Genomic DNA, 26084 nt, shown 5'->3' with positions numbered 1-26084 from the left:
GCCATGTGAGACCCTTCATTCGGGTATAGTTTGTAAAAGCCAAAACCTTGGATTTCAGAGGAATACACACATCCACAACTGATAAAGATGACTGTAAACAACAGTTAAACAAGAAAGAAGAGAGTCAAAAGTAAGTGGTGGTAGCAAAGTTAGGGGAGGTGAGAATGCAAGGAGGACGAAATGGTCAACAACAAATGCAATAAGCACGAGCTGGCAAATACTGAAAAAATAGCAACAAATTTGGCAATTAGGATTCCAGTGATCACTTTATCAAGAGCCTGTTGATGATAATATATCCCTACTGTAATAACAGTAACCATTCTATCACCTCACACCTGTTAGAATGGCCATTATCAAAAAGATGAAAGACAGCAAGTGCTGGAGAGGATGTGGTGGAAAGGGAACTCTTACACACTGTGGGTAGAAATGTAAATCCTCAAAAAATTAAAAACAGATGATACGATCTAACAATTCTACTACTGGGTATATATCCAAAGGAAATGAAATCAGTATGTTGAAAAGATATTTGCACTCCCATGTTCACTGCATCATTCACAATAGCCAACACATGCAACCAACCTAAATGTCAATCAGTGGATGAATGAATAAAGAAAAAGTGGTGCACATACACACAATGGAATATTATTCAGTCTTAAAAAGGAAGGAAATTCTGTCATTCACAACAATACGAATGAGCCTGGAGAACATTAAGTGAAATAAGCTAGGCTCAGAAAGACAAACACTGTGTGATCTCACATGTGGGATACAAAAGCTGAACTCAAAAGTACAGAGTAGAATGGTGGTTACCAGGGGCTAGATGCGGGGATAGGGGTAAAGGATTGGAAGATGTTAAAAAAAAAAAAAAAAATCCATGAATTTTCTATTTTTCAAAAACAGTGTAACGCATATCATATTTCATTTTAAACAAAAATTCTGCATGCCAGGTTCTTCATTTTAATAAATATTTCAGAATCAACAAAAAGAGTGATTTAAATCTTACTATTCTGTGACTAAGATGTATAGAAATGTGGTAAATTCTTAGGATTTTCTTGATGTTAGAAAAGTACAGACTAATGCTAAAATCACATATGACAGCATGATTTAAACAACTGATTACAAATATATTATGTAGTTGGTTCATATTTGAGGTTTTCCTGAATATGTGCACTTTATGGGGATTACTACCAGCAAAACACAAAGGATACCTTTTCATAAACATACAAATCGTAATGTGTTGTGGTTACCTTTGATCCAGATTAAAAGATGAGGCTATAATATAATATGTAAGTTTGGAAATCAACTACATTTTAAATTGAAATTTAAGGACAAAAGGAAATTTCAGGTGAGAAGAAAATTCTACATGTTGCAGCAAAGACTATTGTGACTTGGAGTACAATGTAATTAAAAACTTTGAAAGACAGATTTTAAACATAACATTTCATCCACAGGGAAAACTTAACACTTTTATCATATTATACAAGAAGAAGTAACGCATAAGAAGTGACAAAACACATTTACTTTTATTTAAAAAATTTATTTTAGAGACAAGGTCTCACTCTGTCACTCAGACTGGAGTGCAGTGGTTTGATCACAGCTCACTGTAATGTGGAACTCCTACTTCTGGCCTCAAGGGGTCGTTCCACCTTAGCCTTCCAATTAGCAAGGGCTATAGGAGTGTATTATCATGGCCCTAGCTAATTTTTAAAATTGTTTTGTAGAGACAGGGTCTTACTCTACTGCCCAGGCTGGTCTTGAACTCCTGGCCTCCAGCAACCCCCTGACCTTGGCCTCTCAAAGCACTGGGATTACAGGCGTGAGCTACTGTGCCCTGTAAAAACATATTTATTTTTAAAGCTTTGAATTTTATTTTGAAGATGGTTTTATAATATCGAAATATGATAAATTTTCACTGGACCTGGAGCACAGTAAACAACACCAAAAAAAAAAAAAAAAAAAAAAAACCCAGGTAGGTTGATTCAGCACAATTAAAAACTTTTGTGATAAAAACACTATCAACAGAGAAAAGGCAACAAACGTAATGGGAGAAATATTTGCAAACCATATATCTGATAAGAAAGGGATATTGAGAATATTTAAATAACTCCTATAACTCAACAACAAAAACAACAAACAACCTGGTTCAATTAAGCAAAGGACCTGAATAGCCATTTCTCTGAAGAAGATACATAAATGCGAAATAAGCACACGAAAGTATGCCCAACACAGCAAATCATCAGGGAAACGCAAATCAAAACCACAATGAGATACCACTTCACACCCATTAGGATGGTAATTATAAAAACAACAACAGAAAATTAACAAGTGTTGGTGAGAATGTGGAAAAGATGAAATCCTCATGCATTGCTGGTAGAAATGTAAAATGGTGTAGATTCTCTGGAAAATGGTGTGGCAATTTCTTAAAAAATTAAACAATTACTATATGATCCAGCAATTCCACTTCTATGTACTCAAAAGAGGTAAAAGCAGGGACCTGGAGGGGGCGGAGCAAGATGGCCGAACAGCTCCAGTCTCCAGCTCCCAGGGCGAGCAAAAAAGACAGGTGATTTCTGCATTTTCAACTGAGGTACTGGGTTCCTCTCACTAGGGAGTGCTGGACAATCGGACAATCGGTGCTGGTCAGCTGCTGCAGCCTGACCAGCAAGAGCTGAAGCAGGGTGAGGCATTGCCTCAACTGGGAAGCGCAAAGGGGAAGGGAATCCTTTTCCTAGCCAGGGGAACTGAGACACACAACACCTGGAAAATCACGTAACTTCCACCCCAATACTGCGCTTTACCAAGGGTCTTAGCAAATGGCACACCAGGAGATTACATCCCATACCTGGCCAGGAGGGTTCCACGCCCACGGAGCCTCCCTCATGGCTAGCACAGCAGTCTGCCATCTAAGGGCAAGGCAGCAGCAAGGCTGGGGGAGGGGCGCCCGCCTGCCATTGCTGAGGCTTAAGTAGGTAAACAAAGCTGCTGGGAAGCTCGAACTGGGTGGAGCCCACAGCAGCTCAAGGAGGCCTGCCTGTCTCTGTAGACTCCACCTCTGGGGACAGGGCACAGCTAAACAAAAAAAAAAGCAGCAGAAACCTCTGCAGATGCAAACGACCCTGTCTGACAGCTTTGAAGAGAGCAGTGGATCTCCCAACACAGAGGTTGAGATCTGAGAACAAACAGACTGCCTGCTCAAGTGGGTCCCTGACCCCTGAGCAGCCTAAGTGGGAGACATCCCCCACTAGGGGCAGACCGACACCCCACACCTCACACAGCGGGGTACACCCCGAGACGAAGCTTCCAAAGCAAGAATCAGACAGGTACACTCTCTGTTCAGCAATGTTCTATCTTCTGCAGCCTCTGCTGCTGATACCCAGGCAAACAGGGTCTGGAGTGGACCTCAAGCAATCTCCACCAGACCTACAGCTGAGGGTCCTGACTGTTAGAAGGAAAACTAACAAACAGGAAGGACACCCACACCAAAACCCCGTCAGTACGTCACCATCATCAAAGACCAGAGGCAGATAAAACCACAAAAATGGGGAAAAAGCAGGGCAGAAAAGCTGGAAATTCAAAAAATCAGAGCGCATCTCATCACCAGCAATGGATCAAAGGTGGATGGAGAATGACGTTGACAAGTTGAGAGAAGAAGGCTTCAGTCAATCAAACGTCTCAGAGCTAAAGGAGGAATCATGTAACCAGCGCAAAGAAACTAAAAATCTTGAAAAAAGAATGGAAGAATGGATAACTAGAATAATCAATGCAGAGAAGGCCATAAACGAACTGACAGAGATAAAAACCATGACACGAGAAATACGTGACAAATGCACAAGCTTCAGTAACCGACTCGATCAACTGGAAGAAAGAATATCAGCGATTGAGGATCAAATGAATGAAACAAACCGAGAAGAGAAGTCTAAAGAAAAAAGAGGAAAAAGAAATGAGCAGAGCCGTCAAGAAGTATGGGATTATGTGAAAAGACCAAATCTACGTCTGATTGGGGTGCCTGAAAGTGAGGGGGAAAATGGAACCAAGTTGGAAAACACTCTTCAGGATATCATCCAGGAGAACTTCCCCAACCTAGGAAGGCAGGCCAACATTCAAATTTAGGAAATACAGAGAAGGCCACAAAGATACTCCTCGAGAAGAGCAACTCCAAGACACATAATTGCCAGATTCACCAAAGTTGAAATGAAGGAAAAACTGTTAAGGGCAGCCAGAGAGAAAGGTCGGGTTACCCACAAAGGGAAGCCCACCAGACTAACAGCAGATCTCTCAGCAGAAACTCTACAAGCCAGAAGAGAGTGGGGGCCAGTATTCAACACTCAAAGAAAAGAATTTTCAACCCAGAATTTCATATCCAGCCAAACTAAGTTTCATAAGTGAAGGAGAAATAAAATCCTTTACAGATAAGCAAATGCTTAGAGATTTTGTCACCACCAGGCCTGCCTTACAAGAGACCCTGAAGGAAGCCCTAAACATGGAAAGGAACAACCGGTACCAGCCATTGCAAAAACAGGCCAAAATGTAAAGACCATCGAGGCTAGGAAGAAACTGCATCAACTAACGAGCAAAATAACCAGCTAATATCATAATGACAGGAACAAGTTGACACATAACAATATTATCCTTAAATGTAAATGGACTAATGGTCCAATTAAAAGACACAGACTGGCAAACTGGATCAAGAGTCAAGAGCCATCAGTTTGCTGTATTCAGGAGACTCATCTCACATGCAGAGGCACACATAGGCTCAAAATAAAGGATGAAGGAAGATCTACCAAGCAAATGGAGAACAAAAAGAATCAGGGGTTGCAATCCTAGTCTCTGATAAAACAGACTTTAAACCATCAAATATCAAAAGAGACAAAGAAGGCCATTACATAATGGTAAAGGGATCAATTCAACAGGAAGAGCTAACTCTCCTAAATATATATGCACCCAATACAGGAGCACCCAGATTCATAAAGCAAGTCCTTAGAGACTTACAAAGAGACTTAGACTCCCATACAATAATAATGGGAGACTTCAACACTCCACTGTCAACATTAGACAGATCAACAAGACAGAAAGTTAACAAGGATATCCAGGAATTGAACTCAGCTCTGCACCAAGCAGACCTAATAGACATCTACAGAACTCTCCACCCCAAATCAACAGAATATACATTCTTCTCAGCACCACATCGCACTTATTCCAAAATTGACCACATAATTGGAAGTAAAGTACTCCTCAGCAAATGTACAAGAACAGAAATTATAACAAACTGTCTCTCAGACCACAGTGCAATCAAACTAGAACTCAGGACTAAGAAACTCAATGAAAACCGCTCAACTACGTGGAAACTGAACAACGTGCTCCCGAATGACTACTGGGTACATAACGAAATGAAGGCAGAAATAAAGATGTTCTTTGAAACCAATGAGAACAAAGATACAACATACCAGAATCTCTGGGACACATTTAAAGTAGTGTGTAGAGGGAAATTTATAGCACTAAATGCCCACAAGAGAAAGCAGGAAAGATCTAAAATTGACACTCTAACATCACAATTAAAAGAACTAGAGAAGCAAGAGCAAACACATTCAAAAGCTAGCAGAAGGCAAGAAATAACTAAGATCAGAGCAGAACTGAAGGAGATAGAGACACAAAAAACCCTTCAAAAAATCAATGAATCCAGGAGTTGGTTTTTTGAAAAGATCCACAAAATTGATAGACCACTAGCAAGACTAATAAAGAAGAAAAGAGAGAAGAATCAAATAGACGCAATAAAAAATGATAAAGGGGATATCACCACCAACCCCACAGAAATACAAACTACCATCACAGAATACTATAAACACCTCTACGCAAATAAACTACAAAATCCAGAAGAAATGGATAATTTTCTGGACACTTACACCTCCCAAGACTAAACCAGGAAGAAGTTGAATCCCTGAATAGACCAATAGCAGGCTCTGAAATTGAGGCAATAATTAACAGCCTACCAACCAAAAGAAGTCCAGGACCAGATGGATTCACAGCTGAATTCTACCAGAGGTACAAGGAGGAGCTGGTACCATTCCTTCTGAAACTATTCCAATCAAAAGAAAAAGAGGGAATCCTCCCTAACTCATTTTATGAGGCCAGCATCATCCTGATACCAAAGCCTGGCAGAGACACAACAAAAAAAGAGAATTTTAGACCAATATCCCTGATGAACATCGATGCAAAAATCCTCAATAAAATACTGGCAAACCGAATCCAGCAACATATCAAAAAGCTTGTCCACCATGATCAAGTGGGATTCATCCCTGGGATGCAAGGCTGGTTCAACATACACAAATCAATAAACGTAATCCAGCATATAAACAGAACCAAAGACAAAAACTACATGATAATAGATGCAGAAAAGGCCTTTGACAAAATTCAACAGCCCTTCATGCTAAGAACTCTCAATAAATTCCGTATTGATGGAACATATCTCAAAATAATAAGAGCTATTTATGACAAACCCACAGCCAATATCATACTGAATGGGCAAAAACTGGAAGCATTCCCTTTGAAAACTGGCACAAGACAGGGATGCCCTCTCTCACCACTCCTATTCAACACAGTGTTGGAAGTTCTGGCTAGGGCAATCAGGCAAGAGAAAGAAATAAAGGATATTCAGTTAGGAAAAGAAGAAGTCAAATTGTCCCTGTTTGCAGATGACATGATGGTATATTTAGAAAACCCCATCGTCTCAGCCCAAAATCTCCTTAAGCTGATAAGCAACTTCAGCAAAGTCTCAGGATACAAAATTAATGTGCAAAAATCACAAGCATTCTTATACACCAGTAACAGAGAGCCAAATCATGAATGAACTTCCATTCACAATTGCTTCAAAGAGAATAAAATACCTCGGAATCCAACTTACAAGGGATGTAAAGGACCTCTTCAAGGAGAACTACAAACCACTGCTCAGTGAAATCAAAGAGGACACAAACAAATGGAAGAACATACCATGCTCATGGATAGGAAGAATCAATATCGTGAAAATGGCCATACTGCCCAAGGTAATTTATAGATTTAATGCCATCCCCATCAAGCTACCAATGACTTTCTTCACAGAATTGGAAAAAACTGCTTTAAAGTTCATACGGAACCAACAAAGAGCCCGCACTGCCAAGACAATCCTAAGTCAAAAGAACAAAGCTGGAGGCATCACACTACCTGACTTCAAACTATACTACAAGGCTACAGTAACCAAAACAGCATGGTACTGCGACCAAAACAGAGATATAGACCAATGGAACAGAACAGAGTGCTCAGAAATAATACCACACATCTACAGCCATCTGATCTTTGACAAACCTGACAAAAACAAGAAATGGGGAAAGGATTCCCTATTTAATAAATGGTACTGGGAAAATTGGCTAGCCATAAGTAGAAAGCTGAAACTGGATCCTTTCCTTACTCCTTATACGAAAATTAATTTAAGATGGATTAGAGACTTAAATGTTAGACCTAATACCATAAAAACCCTAGAAGAAAACAGAGGTAATATCATTCAGGACATAGGCATGGGCAAGGACTTCATGTCTAAAACACCAAAAGCAATGGCAACAAAAGCCAAAATTGACAAATGGGATCTAATTAAACTAAAGAGCTTCTGTACAGCAAAATAAACCACCATCAGAGTGAACAGGCAACCTACAGAATGGGAGAATATTTTTGCAATCTACTCATCTGACAAAGGGCTAATATCCAGAACCTATAAAGAACTCAAACAAATTTACAAGAAAAAAACAAACAACCCCATCAAAAAGTGGGCAAAGGATATGAACAGACACTTCTCAAAAGAAGGCATGCATACAGCCAACAGACATATGAAAAAATGCTCGTCATCACTGGCCATCAGAGAAATGCAAATCAAAACCACAATGAGATACCATCTCACACCAGTTAGAATGGCAATCATTAAAAAGTCAGGAAGCAACAGGTGCTGGAGAGGTTGTGGAGAAATAGGAACACTTTTACACTGTTGGTGGGATTGTAAACTAGTTCAACCATTATGGAAAACAGTATGGTGATTCCTCAAGGATCTAGAACTAGAAATACCATATGACCCAGCCATCCCACTACTGGGTATATACCCAAAGGATTATAAATCATGCTGCTAATAAAGACACATGCACACGTATGTTTATTGCGGCACTATTCACAATAGCAAAGACTTGGAATCAACCCAAATGTCCATCTGTGACAGACTGGATTAAGAAAATGTGGCACATATACACCATGGAGTACCATGCAGCCATAAAAAAGGATGAGTTTGTGCCCCTTGTAGGGACATGGATGCAGCTGGAAACCATCATTCTCAGCAAACTATCACAAGAACAGAAAACCAAACAGCACATGTTCTCACTCATAGGTGGGAAATGAACAATGAGATCGCTTGGACTCAGGCGGGGGAACATCATACACTGGGGCCTGTTGTGGGGAGGGGGGAGAGGGGAGGGATTGCATTGGGAGTTATACCTGATGTAAATGATGAGTTGATGGGTGCTGACGAGTTGATGGGTGCAGCACACCATCATGGCACAAGTATACATATGTAACAAACCTGCACGTTGTGCACACGTACCCTAGAACTTAAAGTATAATAATAAAAAATTTAAAAAAAAAAGCAGGGACCTGAACAGAAATTTGTACACCTGTGTTCATAGCAGCATTATTCACAATAGCTGAAACATGAAAGCATCCTAAATGTCATCAATGAATGAACAGATTAAAAATGTGGTATATACATACAATAGAATATTATTCAGCTTTAAAAATGAAGAATATTTGTACATACACTATAACACGGATGAACATTGAGAACATTAAGTGAAATAAGCCAGTCACAAAAGGACAAATACAGTCACACATCTCTTAACAATGGGGATGTGTTCTGAGAAATGCATCGTTAGGCAATTTCATCATGCAAACATCATAGAGTGCACTGACACAAACCTACATGGTATAGCTTCCTGTACACCTAGGCTACATGGTATAGCCTATTGCTCCTAGGCTACAAACCTGCACAGCATGTTAGTGCACTGGGCACTGTAGGTGACTATAACACAATGGTCTGTATTTGTGTATCTAAACACAGAAAAAGCACAGGAAAAGTATGTTATAAAAGATAAAAAATGTATACCTGTATAAAGCACTTACCAAGAATGAAGCTTGCAAGACTGGAAGTTGCTTTAGGTGAGTTAGTAAGTAAGTGGTGAGTGAATGTGAAGGCCTAGGACATGACCCTACTGTAGATTTTATAAACACTGTATACTTAGGCTACACTAAATTATAAAAAATGGTTTTTCTTTCAATAATAAATTAACTTTAACTTACTGTAACTTTATAAACTTTCAATTTTTTAAACTTTTTGACTCTCTTGTAACATTTAGCTTAGCAAACATATTATACAGGTGTATAAAATATTTTCTTGTTTATATATTTATTCTGTAAGCTTTTTTCTATTTTTAATTTTAATAAATATATTTTTTGAAACAGGGTCTTACTCTGTGGCCCAGGCTGCAGTGCAGTGGTGTGATCATGGCTTACTGCAGGCTTGACCTCCCAGGCTCAGGCAACCCACCCACCTCAGCCTCCTGAGTAGCTAGGACTGGGACTATAGGTGCACCACCAGGTCCCACTAATTTCATTTTGTATTTTTTGTAGAGACGGAGTCTCACTTTGCTAGCCAGGTTGGTTTCAAACTCTTGGGCTCAAGTGATCTGCCCGCCTCAGTCTCCCAAAGTGCTGGGATTACAGGCATAAGCCATTGTGCCTGATGAACAAAAAATTTTTTTAAGTTAAAAAAAAATTAAGGCTGGGCGCGGTGGCTCATGCTTGTAATCTGAGCACTGTGGGTGGCAGAGGTGGGCGGATCACTTAAGCCCAGGAGTTCGAAACCAGCCTGGCCAACAAAGTGAGACCTCACTGCTACTAAATAAATAAAAAAATAAGCTAGGCGTGGCCACGTGTGCCTGTAGTCCCAGGTACTGGGGAAGCTGATGAGGACTGCTTGAGCCAGGAGTTGGAGTCTGCAGTGAGCTATGACTGTGCCACTAAACTCCGGCCTGGGCAACAGAGTGAGATCCTGTCTCAAAAAAAAAGAAAAATTAAAACATTTGTGTTAAAAACTAAGATACAAACACACATACTAACTTAGGCCTACACAGGGTCAGCACCACCAATATCACTATCTTCAACCTCCACATCTTGTCCCACTGGAAGGTCTTCGGGGACAGTAACACGCATGAAGCTGTCATCTCCTATGAAAACAATGCCTTCTGGAAAACCTCCTGAAGGATCTGAGACTGTCTTAGAGTTAACTGTTTTTTTGTATAAGTAGAAGTAGACTGTAAAATAGCAATAATAGTATAGCAAAACAACCAATAGTATAGTAAACATATGAACCAGTAACATAGTCATTTATTATCAAGTATTATGTGCTATACACAACTGTATGTACTATACTTTTATAAGAGTGGCAGTGCAGTGGGTTTGTTTATACCAGCCTCATCACAAACACATGAGTAATGTGTTGCACTATAACATAATGATGGCTATAGTCACTAGAAAACAGGAATTTTTCAGCTTCGTTATCATCCTATGGGACCATCATCATATATGCTGTCCGTCACTGAAATGTCCTTATGCAGCATATGACTGTATTGTATGATTCCACTTACATGAGATAACCAGAGTGGTCAAATTCATAGAGACAAAGTAGAATGGTGGTTTGTAGTTGCCGGTGGTTGCCAGTTGCTGGGGGAATGGGAAGTTAGTGTTTAATGGGCAAAGAGGTTCAGTTAGGGAGGATGAAAAAGGTCTGGACATGGATGGTGGTGATGGCTGCACAACAATGTCAAGTACACTTAATGCCACAGAACTGTATACTTTAAAATAGTAAGTGTTAAGTCTATTTTACAACAATAAAAAAAATAAAGTTGGAAATGAATGATTATTGAAAAAAGAATCACAGTCACGAGGATAAAGACTAAGTTACTGTTCAGACAAAGAGGATAGAAGAAACCATATTTTTACATGTACTTTATTATTTTCACATAGTACCTGGATTTCAAGCTCAGCAATGTGTTGTCGTAGTTCAGCCACAGCAGCTATGCTATCTGCTTCCCGGAGCCTCACAGCCATCACTTCTTCCTTATTCTAGTGTGGTAAACCAATCCAAAACAAAATAAACCAGATGTGTTTGGAATTCAGATTTTAGAAAAGTAATAGGAGGCATAAACCATACATTAGTATTATCTAGCAGAGTCTAAGGCAGGATCCATAGTGAAACAATATGCTCAATGCATACAGTGAAGCAGTGAGACATAAATGTTCACATCAAGTGGAATAAATAACAATTATAAATGGCCATGTATCAATTCAAATTTTAAGTTTCGCCAACAAAGCAATTTGTGTGAAATTTATGAAAAAACTCTAGGGTTTTAGAGTGTTCTGCATTTTGAAACTGGAGTTCACAGGCTTGTAATACCTCAACTTTAAGGGAGAACATTCAAATTAAGTTGAGAGGGAAAATAACATTAATATTATAAACAATATCCACACATGTTACACAAAAAATAAAAAAGCTTTAATAATTATAAGTTAATCATAAGCTATAATCTTATAATACTAAATGAAAATGAATCAGATTTATATAATTCAAGGACTGGCATTCTTGAAAAATTAACTTTGTTCCTGAATCATTCCAACATAACAGGGTAAAGTATACACATTTAATCAGAATGTACTAGGTGCTAGGGTAACAATACATTGGTCATTCTCAAAATCTGCAAAGGCATTATGAAAGATTGAATAAATTAACACACAGCTTAAACACGGGGGAGATATCAGAGTCTGCAACTGTAACATACTTCACAGAAGTATTAATGAACAATTAAAAATTAAACAAAATCCCATATTAGTTCATAAAATCCGCTAATATTCTAAATCTGAGCCCATTACTTAGACAAGTTCAAAGAAAATTATTATTTTCAACAGTAAGTTCCTTAAAGATTTATTTCCAAAGAACACTTTACTTTTCTCAACAGGTACTAGGGCATTTGAGGAGCAATATTAAATCTAGTAACACCGTTATCAAAATATGTTTAAGGAAAACTAACATCAATAATAAATAAAAGATTAAATTTAGTTATCGACAAGATGTCAACACAGACAATTTAGCATCATAAAAACTCAATCAGATATTGGTATGACAAATCAGATTGATACAACCTCATTTAATATTATTTTATTTATAAATTAGTTTAGTCATATCCTTCAAAAGTGACTGTGCTTCAGTATGAATTTCAGTACTGCCTACAGATTTCTGTCAGTATACATTGTACCAGCCATGCATATTTATAAGGATGTAATTTCATCTCTGGATTTCAGTGACACTGATAAACCATTCAAGCTTCACTCTTGGTTTTTAATGACACCAGAATAAGTTGATGGAATTACAGCTTTATATGTGCCATCAAAAGTCTTATTTCTTATACAACAATAAGGCTGGAATCTTTAACGGGTATCATTCCTACTATCTCACCATGGAAAGGTGGATGCCTAGTTTATTTTTTTTAAATCCCATAACTTGCCTCTAGTAATCCATTCTAATGCTGAGTCTACAGTCATTTCTTTAGTTATTTCACACACACACACACCCCCCAAACCCTCCCTCCTCTCCTTCCATCTTTGTGCCTTTCCCCCACTCTCTCACCACTGCTATACTGTAAATTTATTTCAGGAAAGAATATACTTGCATTCAAATACTTTTGATGCTTTTTGAATCCAAACACCTCACAAAAAAGTAAAAGTATGTAACTTATTAAAATAATAATGGGTAATATACCCATTTTTGCCAACACACTGGTACATACACATTTCTTTTGCTCTCTAGTCTCTCCAGAAAACATATATCAATGTTAACTGCCCACTAATAAGATAACAATCAAAGCAGAGGAGCCCTAACCTCTCTAAATGACCCACCTTTTTTGATCAAGCCATTAAAAGCTCCGGTTTTAAAGGGTTACCAGTCAAAAGAAAAACTGTAAAGAGATACTAGTAAATGCCAGTCCAGGAAATTAAATTAACCAAGGAAGTGACTGAAAATGTTTCTTGACTGAAATCCACCCCAGAAGCAAGATGAGCTAACCTGGTCTGACAGCAACTACCAAAACAAGTTCAGGAAAAGTAGAAAATAGGACAAGCTTTTTTGTTTTGTTTTTAAGATAATATAATCACGATAAGGCAAACACAAAAAAGGCATTATTATACTGACAAAAAACAAAATCAGTTAATTGATATATTTACCTTGAATTCAATCTCTGCTTGTTTGCGCTTTGCTTCACTTAACTGAGTAAGGAGTCCTTTGTTCTGCGCAGAAAGATACTGCACTTTCTCCTGTAGGTTAACCACCTCTTGTTCTGCTCTTCGAAGATGGTTACTATTGATCTGGTTCTAATAATCAGAAAAATAAATACTCAGACTATAGTTACAAGACCTAAAAATTTAAAAAAATTACCTATCCATTTTACACAACATTATTAAAAATGTTACTAGTTATAGGTCAGTGTTATTCAACAAATCAACATTAAAAAATACGATAAAACTGCCTTTAAAATCAAGTCATCCAAAGGAATGCATACTGTCAATATTAGAAACTCTCATTATAGCTCAATATACCATTTATACAAAAAATAGCTGTAAACTATAAAAATGCTTATACACAACTTGAAGGCATTCCTTTCTAAGATTGGCAATGGGAGTACAAAGTGGATAGACAGAGGAATGGTGAGTTTAATTCCTCTTTCTGGTTCTGGAAAGAAAGCACAAACCAGTCAAAAGGTACCATCATGCCCAGCGCAGTGGCTCATGCCTATAATCCCAGCATTCAAGACCAAGGTGGGCAAATCACTTGTGGCCAGGAGTTTGGGACCAGCCTGGCCAAAATGGTGACACCTGTCTCTACTAAAAACACAAAAATTAGTCAGGCATGGTGGTGCATGTCTGTAATCCGTTACTTGGGAGGCTGATGCACAAGAATCACTTGAACCCAGGAAGCGGAGGTTGCAGTGAGCTGAGATCACACAGCTGCACTCCAGCCTGGGTAACACAAGACTCTGTCTCAAAAAGAAAAAAAAAAAAAAGGAAAGGAAAAAAAAAGGTACCATCACTATTTATTGGGCTGTAAACTTGATGTCACACAATACGGCATATGTGTATTTCTACATGCTCTCAATGTCTAGCACAGTCTCTTTTGATGAAGCACAGATTTTGAATTCTGGTTTTAATATTTGGTCATTAAGCAAACAAGCTAGTATCTCTGAGTCTCTATTTCCTTATTTGGAAAATGCATATAAAATACTTTCTATTTCTCATTTTGGTGTCTTCAGAATTAAATGAGATAATATGTGTAACAGGGCCTAATATGTAGCAATAAATGCTAGCTGTTTATTGTATTAGAATTACAGAATGTGCTTAAAAAAACATCTAGACTTTGAACTAACATGAGACAGTTTTCACACTCAGGTATGACCCAGCCTGAATTCTCTCAACCCTAAATTACTCTATCAGAGGCCTGAAAGAAACAGTAGGGACTTTCATAGCAGAAAGAAGTAAAAATCTAACTTCTCATTTAACAGTTCTTAAACCTTGGCCAAGTTATTTAATCCTACCAAATTTCAGTAGAGATAGTATTACTTGCCTTTTGAGGCTATGTTGTGAAGATTAGATTATGAGAGAAAAGTTTATGAAAGCAGTCTCATACAATCATGTCATGTTATGTCATGTCATTTCATTTTATTTTTTTGAGACAGAGTCTCACTTTGCTGCCCAGGCAAGAGTGCAGTGGCATGACCTTGGCTCACTGCAACCTCCACCTCCTGGGTTCAAGTGATTCTCCTGTCTCAGCCTCCCAAGTAGCTGGGATTACAGGCACCCACCACTATGCCCGGCTAAATTTTGTATTTTTAGCAGAGACAGGGTTTCACCCTGTTGGCCAGGCGGATCTCGAACTCCTAACCTCAAGTAATCCACCTGCCTCAGCCTCCCAAAGTGCTGGGAGATTACAGGCATGAGCCACTGCACCCAGGAAATTTTAGATACTTAATAAATGTTCAGTTGTTGCCATTATTATACCTACTTTACCTCATCCTGTGAAAAAGACCCTGCCTCTAGTTTTAATGAAAAAATGTAGGTCATCTAACAGATGTAAGCTCCAAAACTTTCAACCACTTACAACTTTCTTCATCTTTACTTTTACTTATCTTCCTGTAACACATACTGTAGTCTTTCTCATTCTCTCTTTTTTCTTTTTTTAGATATCATCTCACAGGAGCTTGCTGTGTTGCCCAGGCTAGAGAACAGAGGCACAATCATAGCTCACTTGTAGCTTCAATCTCCCAGGCTCAAGCTATCCTCCCACCTCAGCCTCCTGAATAGCTGGGACCACAGGCATGTGCTGCCACGCCCAGATAATTTTTTTGATTTTTAGTAGAGATGAGGTCTTGCTATGTTCCTCAGGCCAGCCTTGAACTCCTGAACTAAAGTGATCCTCCCATCTTGGTCTCCCAAAATCCTGCAATCACAGGCAGGAGTCACTGCACCTGGCCTCTTTCTCATTTTGAATCAACAAATAAGTCTGTCTACAAAATTAAGTAAACTTCTTAGCACTGTATTCAAAATGTATCACAGCCTCTTTTTACTGTCTTACCTGCTACCATCAAAACAAATAACTACACTTCAGAGGGACACATCTTTGACATAAGCTGCAAATAATTTCCACAGATAAAACCCCTCCCTGTACCCCTGAACACAAGACCATAATTCCACATTATGGTTGATAAATAATACACATAAAACCCAATTATTGACCATGAGTGAGAGACAGCAGAAAAAAACATATTTTAAGAACTCTGAAGATAAAAAATTATAGGACTTTATATAACATAGGTTATGTCTAAAATTACAATATTAATGACATAAAAGGAAGATGCCAAAACATAAGCAAAGAACAAGTCACTATCAAAAAAACATTAAGCAAATCAGAAAAATAACCAAAGAAAATTTCTATAAATACAGCCACTGAATTCAATGAATGGGTTAGACTGGAGATTAGCTATACTGAAGAAATAGTTAGTGTCCCAGAAGAGGTCATTAGACACAGAAAAGAGAGTAAGGTCCAAAATATACCTAATAGGGGTTGCAGGATAAATAGTAAAAAAAAAGTGAGATACGATAGTTTAAGAGATGGTAATAGTTGAGAATTGAGAATCTTTTACAATTTAAGAAATAAAAGATATAAATCTATACTTTAGGAAACACGATTAGTTCCAACCAGGATAAAAACAAATAAATCCCCACCAAGATACACTGTAACAAAACTTAGAATGCTAAAGAGGCAAATCAAGGGAAAAACTGAGACCTATAAAGGAAGGGTAATGAAATGTCCAGCAGATATTTCAACAGCAAAAATTCATAATGCTTAAAAAAGAAACTTCACCCTATAGTAGTACACTGAGCTAAACTATCATACAAGAAAAAAAGTAAATTTACTTTAAGAAAGTGGGCCGGGTGCGGTGGCTCACACCTGCAATCCCAGCACTTTGGGAGGCCGAGGCGGGCAGATTACAAGGTCAGGAGATCAAAACCATCCTGGCTAACACGGTGAAACCCTGTCTCTACTAAAAATACAAAAAAAAAAAAAAAAAAAAAAAAACTAGTCAGACGTGGTGGTGGGCGCCTGTAGTCCCAGCTACTCAGGAGGCTGAGGCAGAAGAATTGCTTGAACCTGGGAGGCGGAAGTTGCAATGAGCTGAGATTGTGCCACTGCCCTCCAGCCTGGGTGACAGAACAAGACTCCATCTCAAAAAAAAAAAAAAAAAAAAAAAGCCAGCCAAACTCTAAGTTCAACCCCAGAGCCTCCCAGGAGAGATGCAATGGGATTTAAGCACTTTCTCACCTGGGGCAGAGCAGATGCAGCCACAAGCTAAGAATGATACAGTTAGAATAAATATCAAACTGGTGGAAGCTAAGTATTAGCTGGCTAGACAGTGTGGAGGCTCAGGAGGCAGCAGACTTAGAGCCTAAGTTCATAAACTCTTGCACACTTTTCTTCAGGTACTCAAACAGGTACACACAAAAAAGACTGGTGAGAGTCTTGTGAAAAAAATCTTCATGATACAGGACTCAGGAACAGCAGTCACTATGGGAAGGCGCTAAACTTTGCCTGTCTCCTCTAGGGAATATATGCTTTAATCTGTGTGGATCAGGGCCAACTATTGTCTTTGGGGCACTGGTGAAAGCCATCGCATCTTAGGGGAGAGCAGAACTGCGTTTTGTGCCTAGGACTACATCTAGGGGTAGGCAGGAGCACTAAAGACCAAATACACCAGATCAAAGGACATAATGAAGCCTAAGACTGAATTTATTTATTTTTTACTTTATTTATTTATTTTTTTCATGGAGTTTCACTCTTGTTGCCCAGGCTGGAGTGCAATGGTGTGACCTCAGCTCACTGCAACCTCTGCCTCCCAGATTCAAGTGATTCTCCCGCCTCAGCCTCCCAAGTAGCTGGGATTATAGGTGTACACCACCACGTCTGGCTAATTTTTGTATTTTTAGTAGAGACGGGGTTTCACCATGCTGGCCTCGAACTCCTGACCTCAGGTGATCCACCCACTTCAGCCTCCCAAAGTGCTGGGGTTACAGGTGTGAGCCACCACACCCGGCCATTTATTTTTTTTAATTTAGAAACAGGATCTTGCTTTGTGGCTTAGGCTGGAGTGGCTTAGGCTGGACTGCAGTGGTGTTATAGTTCACCAGAGCCTCAAACTCCTGGGCTCAAGCAATCCTCCCACCTCGGCCTCTCAAGTAGCTGGGACTACAGGCACATACTACCACACCTGGCTGATTTTTAAAAATTTTTATATGAGACAAGGTCTCACTATGTTGCCCAGGCTGGTCTCAAACTCCTGGCCTCAAGTGATCCTCCTGCCTGGGCCTCCCAAAGTCCTGCGGATTATAGGCATTAGCCACCGTGCCTGTCTAAGACTGAGACTTCATCAGAACAATAGAAAACACTGTTGCCCCTCCAACTCTTCTGTAATAAGTAACAAATGGAATACTGCTGAAGACAGACCCTTTTAAAGTGTTATGCAAAGGGAAGACCTAAAGACACAAAATCCCTCTGGCAAACCAGCTCCTACTCTAAAAATACGGTATTGCTAAGGGAAAAATAAGGTATTGCTAAGGGAATTTGAAGCCTGTGGTGCACTGATGATAACGAAAGAAACAACAAACCTCAAAGTCAGCCCATCTCTGGACTGTATTAACTGCAATCTCCCATATTAAAGGCCTAGCAGAAGGAAAAATGTGCCCATTTCCAGGCAGAAACACTATTTGACTTAGTCCGCAGTCCTACACAAGCTATCCAGCCTTCAACAAAAAAAAAATTACAAAGTGGGGCCGGGCGTGGTGGCTCAAGCCTGTAATCCCAGCACTTTGGGAGGCCGAGATGGGCGGATCACGAGGTCAGGAGATCGAGACCATCCTGGCTAACACGGTGAAACTCCATCTCTACTAAAAAATATAAAAAACTAGCTGGGCGAGGTGGCAGGCACCTGTAGTCCCAGCTACTCGGGAGGCTAAGGCAGGAGAATGGCCTAAACCCGGGAGGCGGAGCTTGCAGTGAGCTGAGATCCGGCAGTGGCCGGATCTGCACTCTAGCCTGGGCGACAGAGCGAGACTCCGTCTCAAAAAAAAAAAATTACAAAGCATAGAAAAAGGCAAGGAAAAACAAAGCACTCCCAAGAGACAAAGCCATCAACAGAACCAGCATTACATATGACACAGATGATAAAAATATCTGTGATGGTTAATACTGAGTGTCAACTTGATTGGATCGAAGGATACAAAGTATTGATTCCGTGTGTATCTGTGAGGGTGTTGCCAAAAGAGATTAACATTTGCGTCAGTGGGATGGGAAAGGCAGATCCACCCTTAATCTGGTGGGCACAATCTAATCAGCTGTCAGCCAATATAAAGCACGCAGAAAAATGTGAAAAGGAGAGACTGGCCCAGCCTCCCAGCCTGCATCTTTGTCCCATGCTGGATGCTTCCTGCCCTCGACCATCAGACTTCAAGTTCTTCAGTTTTGGGACTCAGACTGGCTTTTCTTGCTCCCCATCTTGCAGATGGCCTATTGTGGGACCTTGCGATCATGTAAGTTAATACTTAATAAACTCCTATATACATATATATGTATATATAGGAGTTATATATATTTATATTATATATAACATACATATTATATAACATAACATATTACATATGTTTTATATATATAATTATTCCTGTATATATCCTATTAGTTCTGCCCCTCCAGAGAACCCTGACTAATACAGATATTGGTACCAGGAGTGGTTCTAGAGGAACAGAATATTAAGGATGGAGTTATTTCATTGGTTTGGGGGTTTCTGGAGTTGGCTGCTTGATATGATAAGACCCAAAAATGCTAAGGACTCTACTTCTAATAGTATGAAGCACACTGATAGTTCTTGGCATGAACTGTTTAGAGAGTTATGCAAAATAAGTCCATTTGACACTCCTGATTTACTATGTGTGAGAGGCAAGCAATTTAGTGACTCTATACATAGTACCATTGACTATATGTGGAGAACCAAGGGATGTAATGAAGTTGGTTGGTTGCTCCTAAGTTCACTGGACAAAGTGATGAAAGAAAATGACGAACTCAGGAATTCTGTCTCCCAGCTTCAGGAGCAGATACTAAGCCTCAAATCTGCTAAGATTGCCTTGAATGAGAGTAGACAGTCACAAGCTATTCATGCAAGTGGCTGACCTGCAACGAAAGATGCATGCACAGCCTTGTCAGGTGTCTACTGTTAAAGTGAAGGCATTGATTGGAAAAGAATGGGACCCTAAAACTTGGAATGGGGATGTGTGGGAGGACCCTGATAAAGCTAGGGACACTGAGTTTGTAAACTCTGATGAACCTTTTTTATCAGAAGGAACAGCTTCCCCATCCCTAGTAGTGGTAACATCCCCTCCCCGACCCATGCTGCCATCAGCCTTTCTACCTTTGTCTGAGGAAATAAACCCTGCACTGCCTGAGGCAACAGTGATGCCCTCCCCTGAGGAAGTTGCCAGGCAAGATAATGTTGATTCTTCTCAGGAGCCACCTGCAACACCCGTTTGCTTCTAGACCTATAGCTAGGTTAAAGTCTCAGTGGGCCCCTAGAGGTGAGGTTGAGAGTGTGACCCATGAGGTGTGCTACACTTGAAAAAAAAAGTTTGAGTTCTCTAATTTATATAAACAGAAATCTGGAAAACAGATCATGGGAATGGATATTAAGGGTATGGGATAATGGTGGAAGGAACACAGAGTTGGATCAGGCTGAATTTATTGATTTGGGCCCACGAAGTAGGGACTCTGCATTTAATGTTGTAACGCGGGGAGTTAAAAAAGGTTCTAATAGTTTATCTGTTTGGCTGAAAGATGGATTAGAAGATGGCTCATGGTGAGTGAGCTGGAAACTCCTGATCTCCCTTGGTTTTTTTTTTTTTTGAGACGGAGTCTCGCTCTGTCGCCCAGGCTGGAGTGCAATGGCCGGATCTTGGCTCATTGCAAGCTCCGCCTCCCGGGTTTATGACATTCTCCTGCCTCAGCCTCCTGAGCAGCTGGGACTACAAGTGCCCGCCACCTCACCTGGCTAGTTTTTTTTGTATTTTTTTAGTAGAGATGGCATTTCACCGTGTTAGCCAGGATGGTCTCAATCTCCTGACCTCGTGATCTGCCCGTCTTGGCCTCCCAAAGTGCTGGAATTACAGGCTTGAGCCACCATGCCCGGCCTCTCCCTTGGTTTAATGTAGAGGATGGGATCCAAAGGCTTAGGAGATTGGGATGGTGGAGTGGATTAGTCACTTTAGACCTACTCATCTCAGCTGGGAGGGTCCAGAAGACATACTCTTGACCAATGCCTTTTGAAATAGATTTGTGAGGGCAGCACCTGCATCTTTGAAGAGCCCTGTAATTGCTCTTCACAGTATGTCAGATCTAACGGTGGGAACTGCAGTTACTCAACTACAAAATTTAAATACAAAGGGAATAATTGAATCCCAAGGTGGCAGAGGCCAAGTGACAGCACTTAACCATCAACGGCAATGTGGACGTAGCTACTGTAATGAACAGCAGCGGCAAAGGGGCAATCAAAATAGTCTGACTTGTTTAGAACTCTGGCATTGGCTAATTAATCATGGTGTTCCTAGAAGTGAAATTGATAGGAAGCCTGCAGGATTCCTACTTAATTTATACAAGCAGAAAACTTCTAGGTCGAATGAACAAAATACTAATTTGAATTATAAAAACAGATTCATGGCCCCCACAGGTGAATCACAGCAGAGACCTCTAGGATTTTGGAGCGAGACCCTGCCATCTTCTGCAGATAACTACTCTCCTTTTGAGAGACAGCTGTTGGCCTGTTATTGGGCTTTGGTGGAAACTGAACCTTGGTTCATCACAGTCACGAACTGACTATGGGTCATCAAGTCACCATGCGACCTGAACTGCATATCATGAACTGCGTACTTTCTGACCCATCCAGTCATAAAGTGGGCTGTGCACAGCAGCACTCCATCATCAAATGGAAGTGGTATACACGTGATCAGGCTTGAGCAGGTCCTGAAAGGACAAGTAAATTCCATGAGGAAGTAGCTCAACTGCCCATGGTCTCCACTCCTGCCACCCTGTCTTCTCTCCCCAAGCCTTCACTGATGGCCTCATGGGGAGTTCCCTACAATCAGCTGACAGAGGAAGAGAAGACCAGGGCCTGGTTCACAGATGTTTCTGCACGATATGCAGGAACCACCTGAAAGTGGACAGCCACAGCACTACAGCCCCTTTCTAGGACATCCCTGAAGGACAGCAGGGAAGGTAAATCTTCCCAGTGGGCAGAACTTTGAGCAGTGCACCTGGCTGTGCACTTTGCATGGAAGGATAAATGGCCAGATGTGCGAGTATACAATGATTCATGTAGCTGATGGTTTGGTTGGTTGGTCAGGGACTTGGAAGAAGCATGATTGGAAAATTGGTGAGAAAGAAATCTGGGGAAGAGGTATGTGGATGGACCTCTCTGAGTGGCCAAAAACTGTGAAGACATTTGTATCCCATGTGAGTGCCCACCAACGGGTGACCTCAGCAGAGGAGGAGTTTAATAATTGAGTGGACAGGATGACCCCTTCTGAGGACACCACTCAGTTTCTTTTCCCAGCCACCCATCGTCGCCCAATAAGCCCATGAACAAAGTGGTCATGGTGGCACGGAGGGAGGTTACACATGGTCTCAGCAACATGGACTTCCACTCACCAAGGCTGACCTGGCTACAGCCACTGCTGAGTGCCCAATTTGCCAGCAGCAGAGACCAATACTGAGCCCTTCATATGGCACCATTCCTTTGGGTGATCAGCTAGCTACCTGGTGGCAGGTTGATTATACTGGACCTCTTCCATCATGGAAAGGGCAGAGGTTTGTCCTCACTGGAACAGACACTTACTCCGGATATGGGTTTACCTATCCTGCACGTAATGCTTCTGCCGAGACTACCATCTCTTGACTCACAGAATGCCTTAACCACCATCATGGTGTTCCACACATCATTGCTTCTGACCAAGGCACTCACTTTATGGCCAAAGAAGTGTTGCAGTAGGCTCACGTTCATGGAATTCACTGATCTTACCATGTTCCCCATCATCCTGAAGCAGCTGGATGGATAGAATGGTGGAATGGCCTTTTGAAGTCACAATTACAATGTCAACTAGGTGACAATACTTTGCAGGGCTAGGACAAAGGTCTCCAGAAGGCCGTGTATGCTCTGAATCAGCATCCAATATATGGTACTGTTTCTCACATAGGCTGGATTCACGGGTCCAGGAATCAAGGGGTGGAAGTGGAAGTGGCACCACTCACCACCATCACCCCTAGTGATCCACTAGCAAAATTTCTGCTTCCTATTCCCTCAACATTAATTCTGCTGGCCTACAGGTCTTAGTTCCAGAGTGAGGAATGCTGCCACCAGAAGACACAACAACAACTCCATTAAACTGGAAGTTAAGATTGCCACCTGGACATTTGGGCTCCTGCTACCTTTAAGTCCACAGGCTAAGAAAGGAGTTACAGTGTTGGCTGGGATGATTGACCCAGACAATCAAGACGAAATCAGCCTACTACTCCACAACGGAGGTAAGGAAGAGTATGCATGGAATACAGGAGATCCATCAGGGCATCTTAGTATTACCATGCCCTGTGATTAAGGTCAATGGGAAACTACAACATCCCAATCCAGGTAGGAATACAAATGGCCCAGACCCCTCAGGAATGAAGGTTTGGGTCACTCCACCAGGAAAAAAAACCCGACCTGCTGAGGTGCTTATTGAAAGCAAAGGGAATACAGAATGGGTAATAGAAAGCAGTCATCAATACCAGATACCACTACGTCACCAGCTGCAGAAACAAGGACTGTAATAGTCATGAGTATTTCCTCCTTCTTTTGTTAAAATCATGTTTGTGTATGTATACGTTTGTACTAAGAAAATATATTTTATCATGTGACATAAGATTTATTGACTTCATATCAGCATTTAAGTATTGTCAACTTTATGTAATAGTTTTTGAGTCGGGGATTGGTGCGTTTCCGGTTATACAAAGAATAGTTGTATTATGTTAGGTGTAATTATTACCGCATTATTGTCTTTATTTGAAGATTATGTATGATCTCAGAAGATGTGCATAGGTTCAAGTTGACAAGGGGCGGACTTGTGATGGTTAATACTGAGTTAATATCCAAGATCAATACAAAGTATTGATCCTTGGTGTGTCTGTGAGGGTGTTGCCAAAAGAGCTTAACATTTGAGTCAGTGGGCTGGGGAAGGTAGATCCACCCTTATCTGGTGGGCACAATCTAATCAGCTGCCAGCGGATATAAAGCAGGCAGAAAAATGTGAAAAGGAGCGACCGGCCCAGCCTATATATTTCCCCCAGGCTGGATGCTTCCTGTCCTTGAACACTGGACTTCAAGCTCTTCAGTTTTGGGACTTCGACTGGCTCTCCTTTCTCTTCAGTTTGTAGACAGCCTATTGTGGGACCTTGTGATCGTGTAAGTTAATACTTTAAATAAACTCCCCTCTCTCTATATATATATCCTATTAGTTCTGTCCCTCTAGAGAACCCTGACTAATACAATATCTGACAGAGAATTTAAAATAACTGTGATTACTATACTAAAGGCTCTAAGGTAAAGGTGAAAATCATGTAAGATTAGACAGGTAATATCAGCAGAAAAATGAAAACTGTGAGTCAAAAAGAAAAGCTAGAGATGGGCTGGGCACAGTGGTTCGTGGCTGTAATCCTAGCACTTTGGGGAGGCTGAGGTGGGAGGATCACTGGGCTCAGGAGTTCGAGACCAGCCTGGGCAACACAGTGAGACCCTTTCTCTTTGAAAAAAAATTTTTTTTAAAGAAAAGCTAGAAATGAAAAATGGTAACAGATGTAAAGAATGCTTTCAGTGGCTCATCAAACAACTCGACAAAGCAATGGAAAGCATGAGTGAACTTAATAACTTGTCAGCAAAAATGTTTTAGTCAATGGAAACTGAAAACAGAAAGAGAAAAATAATAGGGACAAAAAGAACAGAGCAACCAAGAGTTGTCAGACAACCTTGAACAATCTAACATATGTATAATTGAAACCCCTGAAGAAGAGAGTGTGCGAAGAAATACTTGAAGAAATAACAACCAAGGGCCGGGCATGGTGGCTCACGCCTGTAATCTCAGAACTTTGGGAGGCCGAGATGGGCGGATCACCTAACGTTGGGAGTTTGAGACCAGTCTGACCAACAGGGAGAAACCCTGTCTGTAATAAAAATACAAAATTAGCCAGGCTTGGTGTCACATGCCTGTAATCCCAGTTACTTGGGAGGCTGAGGCAGGAGAATGGCTTGAACTCAGGGGGCAGAGGTTGCAGTGAGCTGAGATCACGCTATTGCACTCCAGCCTGGGCAACAGGAGTGAAATTTCATCTCAAAAAAAAAAAAAAAAAAAAAAAAAACCAAGAATTTTCCAAAATTTATGGCATACACAAATCTATAAATCAAAGAAACTCAGAGAAAAAAAAAAAAAAAAACAGATCTAGGTATATCATATTCAACCTGCTACAAATCAAAGACAAAAGTTTGAAGGCAACCAGAGGAAAAAATATGTTACATGTTGAGGAACAAAAATAAGAATTACAACAGAGTGCTGGCTGGCATGGTTTCTGACAAGAAGATAGTAGAGTGATTTAAAGTGTTATAAGAAAAAAACTGTCAAGGCAGAATTCAATATCCTGCAAATATATCTTTTAAAATTGAAGAAATAAACATTTTCTCAAACAAAAACCAGCACTAAAGAAAATGATAAAATAAGTTCTTACAGCAGAAAAAATAAGATACCAGACAGAAACATGGATCTGCACAAGAAAGAGTGTTGAAACAGAATATCTTGAAGGAAAAACACACTTCACTAAAAGTTTTTCAATTTCTATGAAAGATAACTTTAATGCAAAATTAGTAGTATATATGTTTGGACAATATGTAAAATGTATGACAATTTCACAAAAGAGGTAGAGAGATTTGAAAATACACTGTTGTAAGAGCCTTAGATTACACATGAAGTGTATATTTATTCATTTATTATTTATAATTTATTATTTGAAGGTACACTCTATTTATTGTAAACCTAGAACAACCACTAAAAAAACTCTTGAAAGATGTATAAATAGCCAAATGTGAAGATAAAAATGGAATCACAATAAATATCTAATAAATCAAAGAGAAGGTAGAAAAAAAATAAAGAAACAAAGGACAGAATAAACAAAATAGCTAGCAAGGTGACAGATATCAATTCAAATAAAATCACAAAATTGAGACCAAACATGATGGCAAAAGAAACTATGAGACTAAATGGTTTTTAGTTTTTAGTTTTTTTGTTTTTCTTTGAGGTGGAGTCTTGCTCTG

General features: G+C 40.0%; 1 protein-coding gene across 7 annotated transcripts in view; it reads right to left on the bottom strand.

Moving 5' to 3' along the window:
- The window catches only part of EVI5 (ecotropic viral integration site 5), a 271308-nt gene that overhangs the window by 87697 nt on the left and 157527 nt on the right, over positions 1–26084 (bottom strand). For all 7 annotated transcript variants that reach the window (XM_033200700.1, XM_033200699.1, XM_033200704.1 and 4 more), the window contains 2 exons: positions 13333–13479; positions 11086–11181 (listed from right to left, as the gene is read on the bottom strand). In XM_033200700.1, the coding sequence (XP_033056591.1) occupies positions 11086–11181; positions 13333–13479 (243 nt within the window). The remainder of the gene's footprint in view (positions 1–11085; positions 11182–13332; positions 13480–26084) is intronic.

Source organism: Trachypithecus francoisi, unplaced genomic scaffold (genome assembly GCF_009764315.1).
Source record: "Trachypithecus francoisi isolate TF-2019V2 unplaced genomic scaffold, Tfra_2.0 Lachesis_group5, whole genome shotgun sequence".
Taxonomy (NCBI): Eukaryota; Metazoa; Chordata; class Mammalia; order Primates; family Cercopithecidae; genus Trachypithecus; species Trachypithecus francoisi.
Note: the sequence above shows the minus strand (reverse complement) of the source record. Positions and strands in the feature narration are given on the sequence as shown.